Source organism: Eptatretus burgeri, chromosome 15 (genome assembly GCF_056783735.1).
Source record: "Eptatretus burgeri isolate ZD-2024b chromosome 15, Ebu_testis_v1, whole genome shotgun sequence".
In the NCBI taxonomy this organism is placed as follows: domain Eukaryota; kingdom Metazoa; phylum Chordata; class Myxini; order Myxiniformes; family Myxinidae; genus Eptatretus; species Eptatretus burgeri.
This window is the reverse complement of record NC_140975.1, coordinates 39,635,864-39,645,863: the sequence shown is the minus strand read 5'-3', so window position 1 is coordinate 39,645,863 and position 10,000 is coordinate 39,635,864. Positions and strand designations below refer to the sequence as shown.

Genomic DNA, 10,000 nt, shown 5'->3' with positions numbered 1-10,000 from the left:
GAGGTGACGACAACAGAAATAATAGTTGAGACAAGGGAGGTAAAGGGTGAAGAGTTGGCAGAGACACGGGAGATGGGAACGATAGAGGAAGACTACACGATGAAGACGGGGTAAGTGACGCGCACGCACACACGGAGGTAGTGGAGAACAATGGGGTTGAGCTCGCGGAGCGTGTTGGGACCCGGTGCGAGCACCTGGATGGCCTCCTCCAGGAACGAGGGGAGGGAGTATGCCCTTAAGGCGAGTCACGACCAGGTGAGTTCGGTCGTGCTTATGCGAGGTTGAGGGGACGAGTGCTGTGGACGGGTGCACGGAGAGCTTGGGGGTGTAGAGGCCCCGGAGACCCTTGTGGGGACACGAATCCCCAGTGTGGTTGTCCCGGTGTGTGGTGCAGGGTGTGAGTGCGTCCCCGTGTGTGGCAGCGACCCCGTGTGTAAGTGGTGTGGTGGCGATGGAGCCAGAGTACGTGCGTCCCAGCACGCCGTGCGTGGGTGAGGCACCGGGTGTGAGTGAGGCCGTGTGTGTGAGTGAAACGGCCAGTATGAGTGAGGCACCACGTGTGAGTGGTGTGGTGGCGATGGTGCCGGAGTACGTGCTTCCCAGCACGCCGTGTGTGGATGAGGCACGGTGTGTGAGTGAGGCACCGCGGGTTAGTGCCCCCGCGTGTGTGGGTGAGGCACCGTGTGGATGAGGAACCGCGGTTGAGTGCCCCCGCGTGTGTGAGTGAGGCACGAGTGAATGGAGCACCACGTGTGAGTGGTATGGGTTGTGCAAGGGAGACCGTGTGTGTGAGAGAGCGGTATGAGAGGGAGATGTCGGTTGGCATGCGGGAGCACGCAGCCGCGTCTCCCGGTGTGAGTTTAATGGTGTGGACTGTGTGCGTCGTGACACGCAGGTATGCGTGTGTGGAATGGCGACGGAGACGGCGACAGAGGAGAGAAAGCCGAGTAGCGGCTGTAGTTGTTTCGAGGACCGTGCCGGGTTCACCCAGCAGTGAGCACGCGGTTCGTGCTGTGCAACGCACGAGACCGCCACGTGCTCGCTTGCGAGAGTGAAGTCCCGGTCCGGAAACGCACGCGGTGGATTTGCCGATCCCGCGGACGGACAAAGTTTAGGCAGGTAAATGGATTTGGACCGGACGGGTTCTCCACGCGATCGTGTGTGTTAAGCTCCAACGGGCAAAGCACATGTGTTCGCGTGGGGAACCCCTCGAGACATGGGGCTTGTGTTTTTTTATGCGCACGGTGACGTCATGGCTGCACGTGTGGTTGGAATCCGGCAGGAGGGGTATCTCTGCCGGATGGTAGCGTCCAAGGAGGGACGAGGAACACGTGCAGCTGCATGACGTCACGGACAGGTGCAAAGTGCGCGAGCTCTGAGTTGCCGCGCAGGTGCTGCGCATGGAAAAAAAAAAAAAAAAAGCAAGCCTCACTTTCGGGTGTACAGGATTCCTGGGCAAGGGGTGAAAGACCCCCTTACCCGGGGCACAGGATGGAAACTAGTTAGGGGGAAGGGTTAGCTTAGTTAGACCGACTTCATGGGGCAGGGGTAAGTCCTCATGGAGTCCGTGGAATGGATTAGTTAGAGGGATTGTAGCCAGATTTAGGTTGGGAAATTTTTGAGATTAGGAGACAGAGACAGACTTTGGATGTGTGGAGGGGACGTAGTTTAGCTACGTAGTGTTAAAAGGAACGTGCTACTAGTTTAAGGGACGACGTGGGAGCACGAAAGGTTAGGGGTGCAGTTAGAAGAATGGTAGAGTTCAGTGGTGTGTGTGTTGAAGAGTTGGTGAGTTATGAGGTGAAGACATGTTGAGTGAGGTGGAAGCATGTGCTTGGTGAGTGAGTGAGGCCAGCGGGTCTGTGTGTGTAGAGTGAATGGGGAATGCATGGTGCGATGAGTGATTGGGGGGAGGAGTGACTCCCGCCCAAGGGACCCCGGGGTCAGTGTAGAGTGAGTTAGCTGGGTTAGTTAAATTGAAAAATGGAGGTCGTTTTGTTGGTGGGAATGTAGGCTCGAGACCCATTTGGAGGGGTGCAGGAGCCCTGTTGACGGGCTTGGGAGCGTGGCTGCGAAAGGTGAGTATCGCTGAGTGGGTACCCCGGGCACCAGGCTAGTCGGCCGCGGTAGGCCATGGGCCCATGGGGGGCCGGGATAGAGTCGTGGGCACGGGTGCGCCTGCTTGGTGCGGGGGCCTGGGGCGCCATTAGCCGCGTGGGCAGTGTTGTGGGCACGGGTGACCCTCGGAAAGGGGCCCGGGAGGCCGGCCTGCCACGTGTGCGTTTCAGGGGAGGTGCCATGGGGGGCACTCCCCGGTGTTAGGGAGCTGGTAGGCTCGGAGGCAGTGTAGTGCCCGGGGGTGCCATAGCGGGAGATTCGGCAGAGGGTCGTGCCTGCCAAAGGGAGCCACGTGTCCCAGCCAGGAGACCGTGTGAGGGCACGGAGAGAAAATTGGGGGGCGAGGCCCGAAATTGTAAGGACACCAACACAGGCGACGGGAATCTGGGTTGTTAGAACCAATAGTTTAAGCGAGAAGCGCTTGTTGAAAGCCCCGGGGTAGTTTAAGAGTTAATGGTTAGGGTAGATTAGGAGATGTACCCCTCCGCACCATCCATCCCCTCGCTGTCGTTGTGGGCCGCTGGACCCACTTGGTGTTAAGATCGCCGAACTCTGGGGAGGCCATTCTGGGGCTTCGTTGGGCCTCGACACAGGACGTTAGCTCTCCCTTATTCCCCTCCGGGAAGGGAACGTAGGGGTTGGGAGTAGGCTAGGTGACAGGATAGGTTAGCCGAACAAGGACGATAAAGGGGGTTAGGGGACGATTTATAGTGGGGAAGTAAAAATAAAAACAACAAAAAAATAAGTTGGGGCTAAATTGGGGTTTGACAAATTAAGGGAGTGGGTATGTACAGTGACAGGCAAAGGCGATAGGTTGGGAGGGAGACAGGTAGGTAGGTCCGAGCCCGCCTTCCAAGTGGCCAGCACCACCGCACTCCCTCCACCAACCTCCACTGAACGGCAAAGGCTAGCCAACTCCATCGGCTGGCCGTGTTTTTCTTCGGGGCGGAGGCCGGCCAACTTCATCGGCAGCTGTTGTTTTGCTGCAAGGCCTGTGCCATCGGCTGGCCGTGTTTTGCTTCAAGGCCTGTGCCGGCCAGTTCATCTGCCGGCTGTGTTTGCCTGCAGCGGCCTTCTTCTGCGGGCTGCGTTTGCCTGCTGCCTTTGCCATGCCATGCCCACTGCCCCTGTTCACCAGCCCCCGTTCAATTTTTGCTTTGCCCCCCCCCTGTTCATTTCCATGTGCGCCAGGATCCGCAAGGCAACAGTTTGCAAGCTGCGAGAACTGCCCTGTTGGCAGCTACAACACGGGCCTGCAGTGGCGGCCCATGCACCGTGTTTGCGTTCATGCATCCATTCGTTGTGCTCATTGCGTGTGCCACTTGAGCTGGCACGGAGACTGCGTTGTGCAGCCCAAGCACCGTTGTGGTTCACTGCGTTCAGTTCAAAAGGGAAGGCCTTGGACTGCGTGTGAGCAGCCAGCCACGTTCCGTCACCTGCATTGTTTGAGTCAGAGACTGCATGTGGGCAGCCTGGCTCTCTGCGAACTGCTTTCTTTTTGCAGAGTTCAGTGATCCTGGGCCATGGTTTAGTGTAAAATTTGTAAGTTAAGGTTAAGATGTACTGTAAATATGAGTGCGCCCCCGGCATGTTTGTCTTAGCGCCGGCAATTTTGTTTAAGTCGTCCGTGTGAGTGAGTTTGTTTAGATAGTTACGCAGCCCTCAGGTTATTTATTTTGGGGACACGAATACCATGAATGTCGCACTCAGGGATCCGTAGGTAAAGTGTACTCGGGGAAAACTACACATGATGGCACACGAAAATTTGACGACTCGGGACGAGTCTGTAAAAAGGGAAGGGGGTAGTGTTGTGGTTACCAGATTCGCAAACCACCATTCAGGTCCCTTAGGTGAGGTATCTCGGTAAGTGCATGTGTAGTTAGGCCCAAACCCGTTGTCTAGTGGGAATACATGTCATTTATACGTGCTGCGACTCTTCAGGATAGCCGTTTTTCTTTCACTATCTTTATTTTGGACCACCCGCCATCACAACCACAACAACAACCACCAACCACAACGCCGCTTCACCACAACCGCCACGACCTTTACCGTCACAACTCGCCACCATCGCATCACCGTCATCTCGCGCCACTCATGGGCACCGATGCTGGACTCGTGTAGGGCGCACGTTGAACAGCGTGTACAAAATCACGGATTTTCTGCTTCAAAAACGGATCCAAAACGACACACGCCCACTTTTTGCCGTCCAATCGGTGAGCGAGGGCGACTGGCTCCGCCCCCAGGGCGATCGAAATATGCAACTTTGTGGATCAAAAAGCCTTCACGCCCACTTTTTGTCGGGCCAATGGGGAGCGAGGTGAAAGGTCAAAGGGAGGGGGTCAAAGGCGAAGTTACGGGGGGGGATAAAAGGACGGTGTTCGTCAGCCAAAGGAGTAGTAAAAGTCGGAACGAGGAAGGAAGGAGACGGGAACGAGAAAGAGTAAAGGTCGGAACGAGGCGAAGGAGTCGGAACAGAGAGTCAAGACTTCGCGGGCGGTGGAGCTGCTCGTCGTGTGCGTTGAAGTCGGAACGGAGGGGACGAGCTGTGGAGAGGCGGCGAGGGCGGACGAGGGGGTGCTCGCGTCGTGCAGGGAGCTGCACCCCTGGGAGGCCGGCAGCGCGACCTGGCCGAGGTGGGAGACGCTCGTCGCATATAATAAAAGATCCTCTATACCCCGAGCATCAGCAACCCCTCCTGTTGCCCCCGCGCTGAGATAGTGCGACCAAGGGGGCCCGTTCCCACCCCCTGCCAGGCACTGTCCACGAGGCCCGCGGGTTGCGGGGCCATCGCCGCTCCGCGTCTCATCACCAGACGGGTAGGCCCGACCAGGTCTCGGCCCCAGGCCTACCTCATTCTTGAGGGTATTTCTTTCCTTGCTTTTGGGTGTGTGTTGTCGGCGCCGTCTGTGAAGTAGAATTGTATAAGTGTTGCCGTGTGCTCGGTAGTCGGAATTAGCTCTGCACTGTGTTTTCACTTTTATGTTTGCTTTTTGTGTAAATGGAATTGTGTTTCCTTTTTTGTGTGCATTTGGTGGAATTGTATTTGTGTGCTTTCCGTTCGTCGCGAATAAATGTGCTTTATTGTTGAACTGTTCTCCCGCTTCGCTTCGTCTTTCCTCCATTGAACCCCCATCTTGCTTCACGTAAAGGGTTGGTAGTGGGCTGAATACGCCCGATAATTAATCGAACCGTCGAGGTCGACGATAACACCGCTCGGTTATTCTGATAGTACGGAACGGGTCGCTTAAGTGGCCCGTGTCCGAAGTCGACCTGCGGCGAGGTGCGATCGCCCGGTCTACCCTCCGCGTGGGTACTTAGGTAGTTCGAATTTGGCGAGCAACCCTATCCCACGCGGGGGCTGATTGGCTCGATCGCGGTGAGACCGAAAGGTCCACCCGTGACTGGTTCCCGGCGTTGGTCCGAGAGGGTCACGAGTGGGTTGTCCGTACGGTGGGCGGCGTGCCGCGATTCGAGTTACGTGGCCGTCAGCACGCCGGCGGGCGCGAAGACCGCAACAATATATATATATTTTTTTTTTATATATATATATATATATTTTTTTTTATATATATATATATTTTTATATATATATATTTTTATATATATATATATATATATATATATATTTTTTTTTATATATATATTTTTATATATATATATATATTTTTTTTTTATATATATATATATATATATATATTTTTTTTATATATATATATATTTTTTTTTTATTTTTATATATATATATAATCGGTGCCCACAAGGATCCAGGATCGGTGCCCACAAGCGGTGCGGGAAAGGCCGCAGAAGGAAAGGTGAAGGTGGTGGAGGGTTTATTGTGGCGGTGATGGCCATGGCGACGCTTGGAATGGCGGTGATGCGATGGTTGCAAGAGCGAGTTGTGACGGTAAAGGTCGTGGCTGTTGGCATTGTTGTTGTGAAGCGGCGTTGCGGTTGGTGGTTGTTGTGTGATGGCGGTTGAGATGTGGTTGGCTCAAAATAAAGATAGAACAGAAAAATGGCTATCTTAAAGGGTCGCAGCCCGAAAGAATGACATTTATTCCCTCTAAACAACGGGTTTGGGGCTAACTACACATATACTTAGAGATATCTCACCTACGGGACCTGAATGGTGGTTTGCGAATTTCCTCAACCACTACAATATATATATATATATATATATATATATATATATATATATATATATATATATATATATATATATATATATATATATATATATATCTCAAAAGGTTGTGGACAGATTATGACAAAACTTGGTGGATGAGTTGGATAGGTGACACGAACAAGTCGATTCAATTTTGTTTCAGATTCGGATGTACATCTGGCCTATCAGTGGGATACAAAACGAAACTGTTTAGCCTGGGGAGGTATGCGCTCTACCGATTGCCATTCCAGTTGGCATCTGTAACCCCCACTCTTCCACGAGTCTGGATTGTGTAAACCAATTTTTTATTTTTTAAATTTTTTGAAACAAAACCATTTTTTAAAGCATTCATCCAACAACAGAGACTGGAGGTCTGCAAAAACAACTGGATCAGGAGGATAGTGGGAGTAAAGAGGGTGGATAGAAGAAGGATGGATGAACAGAGGGAGGAGATGGATGTCAGGATGAGCTTAACAGAGAGATTGGTAAAGAGCCATCTGAGGTGGGCTGGGCATCTAGTATGGATGGAGGAAGGGAGAATTACAAAGAAAGCAGACGGGTTGAGGGAGCAAGAGGTAGACTTCAGTTGAGATGAGAAGACTGTGTGAGGAAGGTTGTTCGTAAGATGGGGGTGGTGGGAGAGTGGAGAGAGTTGGCTCAGGATAGCAGGAAGTGGAGGAGTATTGTATAAAAGGTGGGGCAGCAGCAGCTTAGTACCATTAGGCCTAACCCCATGCAAAGGGAAATGAGCAATAAGATCTTATGCTCATAGTTGTTGGTGCTTGTATGTCGGTCAAAGACATGAGTAGACATCAGAGTACTTTAATATGAATAGCAAGGATATATAATTATAGTAAACAGTGGAAGAATACAGACTGTATATTGGTTCTCTGGATATGTATACCAGTCATTTGAACCTGGGTTCTCAATCATCAGCCGTTGGTTCAGTTGGGAATGCAAAACGGGACACCGCAAATTTTCTTGTCTTCAAAAATGAAGACATCTCTTTTGATCCTCTCTCTCTGTTTTTATTTGGGTAAATGTCTACAGTATTTTGGGACTTCAGTCTATTAAAAAGAGTATGACTGGAATTTTTTGATGCTTCCTTCGATTTATTTATTTTTCTGTTAACTTTTATTGTTTGGTGGGACACCTTGTGTGAAATTATACTCTTGGAGACCATCCATGAAAATATTTTTTAAAACATAAAATCTGCTCCCAATTGTGGATGCAAGAGATTTCATTGAAGTCACTGATGATCATGGTTTTTTTAATTGGGTTATGGTTTTTGGGGTTTTAAAAAACAATAGTCACAGTTTTTTGGGTTAAAAAAGTCACATGGGTTATGGTTTTTAAAAATCCGATTAAAGTTGAAGTGTGATGGGCATTTTGGATTCATCCGTGAGCCGAATATGATTTGGAGGTACATTCAAAGGCATGTGCCAGAACGGCTTTACGGAACCTTTTTGAAGTTGACAGATCACTTGCAGAAGTTGGTCAACTTGAAAAGAGTTTTTATAAAGCTGTGATTCTTTCCTTGTGATAGTCTTTACTTTGTCCATTTTCTACCTAGTGGCGATGCAGACCGTTGCGACATATGGGGTCGCTCAGCACTACACCTTGCAGCTGGAAATGGCTATCTGGTCTGTGTGGGATTCTTAACAAACGTGGGTGCCAACATTTGGGCCATGGATAATGAGCGCCGCACACCCTTGGAGTTGGCAAGCCTGAAGGGTCAGGTAGAATGTGTACAGTTACTGGACAAGATGGCTGGAGAGCAGACTGAGAAGGACCCACGGCAGACTCAGCATGCCCGAGAGAAGGCCTCAAAGGTGGGATACTTGGAGTGTTTGACCACTTGCTTTTGATCAGAATAAAACAGTTTTGCAATTTCAGGATTTCCTTCAACATATCATGCTGAGAAGTGAAGAATGTATGAAAAAAAAGCTTCCAGTTTTCTCTTCCTTGCACAATATAATTTGACTAAAAACTGCCATCCTGGTGTAGAGTTGTAGCGTACGCAATTCTTCAAAGTGTGATAAAATATTGCTGCCACTTATGTGCATTGCACGTTCCAGGAAGTAGAAAAGCGAATTGAAATAGCAGAACAATTGAAGATAAAGCGGGAGAAGCAGCGGGAGCAGATGAATGCTGTGGACCCGGTGGCATACTCCAAAATGCAGCGTCGCAAAAGCACATTCAACACCCTGCGTACAAAGGTTGCATCATTGTCCAAGGCATCCGGGCGGCGATCATCGGCAAACTCCATTGCAAGTGAGATGGGTGCAAAATTCAACTCTAGAGCATCGATAACTTCAACCACTACCCAAGAGGACGATTATTTTGAGTAAGTCCCAATCATAATTTCCTCCACATGACCATTTTTTGGGGAGAAGTAGACAAGTAGACGTAACTATTTTACTCACAGTAACATCTGAAATATCGGATAAATTTATAACAGACTTTTATTCACCTGCAAAATCACAAAAATGATTCTCAAACATGTTTGACTTGGTTTTTATTAATTCAAGTTAAACTCTATTGTACTTCAGTCCTATATCCACTCTCCTGTCCTTCCTGTTCACCATGCCCTTTTCTTACAGACCACCAGATTCAGTGTTAGTTCGTCCTGGTGTGGGCAATATGGTTTTCCGTCACTGCTACGTTCCACCTAGTCTGTTTGAGGCCGAGCATGGCGGAATGGTGCCGGCCTCAGCTGCTTTGACATTGGGAAAAGATCGAAGCACACTTGCAGAGGTCATAGGAATGGCTAAAGAAGAGGAAGTTGAAGTTTCTGATGGATCACCTCCCTGGAACGAGGAAGGCCTCGGCCTTCAGGATGATGAGGCCGAGACACAGCCACTGGAGAGTTTTCTTGCTTCGTTGAGCCTACAGGAATCACTCGGAGCTTGCTGTCAACAACGCCTCGACATGGAGGCCCTGGTCATGTGTGACGAGGATGACCTCCGAGCAGTGGGGCTGCCTGTTGGTACCAGGAAAAAAGTACTGGTGGCAATAGAGAAGAGAAGGCAGGATTTAGCTCAACCTGGGCCTCTACGTGATACGCAATTGTGAACTGTCAATATCCAAGCAGGGAATCCTGTAAAATGCCGAATAAAGCACAGGATGTATAATGTTTCCTTGTCTGAACAGATGACAAAGCCAACTTGAACTTATTGAAAATGTTGCCAATGGACCGTCCACATATCAGATCTTATGGCAGAATATTTCGCTCAATCTCATCCCAACATCTCGATCTCTCCGTGAGCCCCCCTCTCCTTTCCACATGCACACCGCTTTCTCCACCAGTTATCTTCCCTTCCCTCCATTCTAAATTCTACAACGTACGGGTTCCCAACTTCCCTCTCCCTCCCTTCATCGTCTTGAAGTGTAGTGTTACCCAAGTTTTGTACTCCGTATTCATGACAAATGGACGTGTTCAATGACCATGTCTGGATCGGAGAACCAGTTTTCAATCCACGCCAAGTTCTTATCAACACATGAATATGATGATCTTTCAAGTTTTGTTGCCATTGCAGCACTGTTATGCATTTCTGAAAAGTACAAATAAAGGTTTAAAATATTCTACAATATAGCCGTTTCATTTGAACAGCTTGGTTATGTATAGATTAATCAGCTAACTTTGATTTAGTACGTACAGCACAACACGAACATCGTTTCGTTATATGCATCATACAATTAGAATGGCACTCGGTA

General features: G+C 49.7%; 1 protein-coding gene across 1 annotated transcript in view; it reads left to right on the top strand.

Moving 5' to 3' along the window:
• LOC147011983 (uncharacterized) overlaps positions 1-9,874 on the top strand; it is a 26,336-nt gene extending 16,462 nt beyond the window's left edge. Inside the window, exons 2-5 of the mRNA XM_085856363.1 lie at positions 4,837-4,934; positions 7,857-8,115; positions 8,362-8,630; positions 8,887-9,874. Of these exons, the coding sequence (XP_085712489.1) occupies positions 4,837-4,934; positions 7,857-8,115; positions 8,362-8,630; positions 8,887-9,358 (1,098 nt within the window). The 3' untranslated portion in view covers positions 9,359-9,874. The remainder of the gene's footprint in view (positions 1-4,836; positions 4,935-7,856; positions 8,116-8,361; positions 8,631-8,886) is intronic.
• Positions 9,875-10,000: the final 126 nt, after the last annotated feature.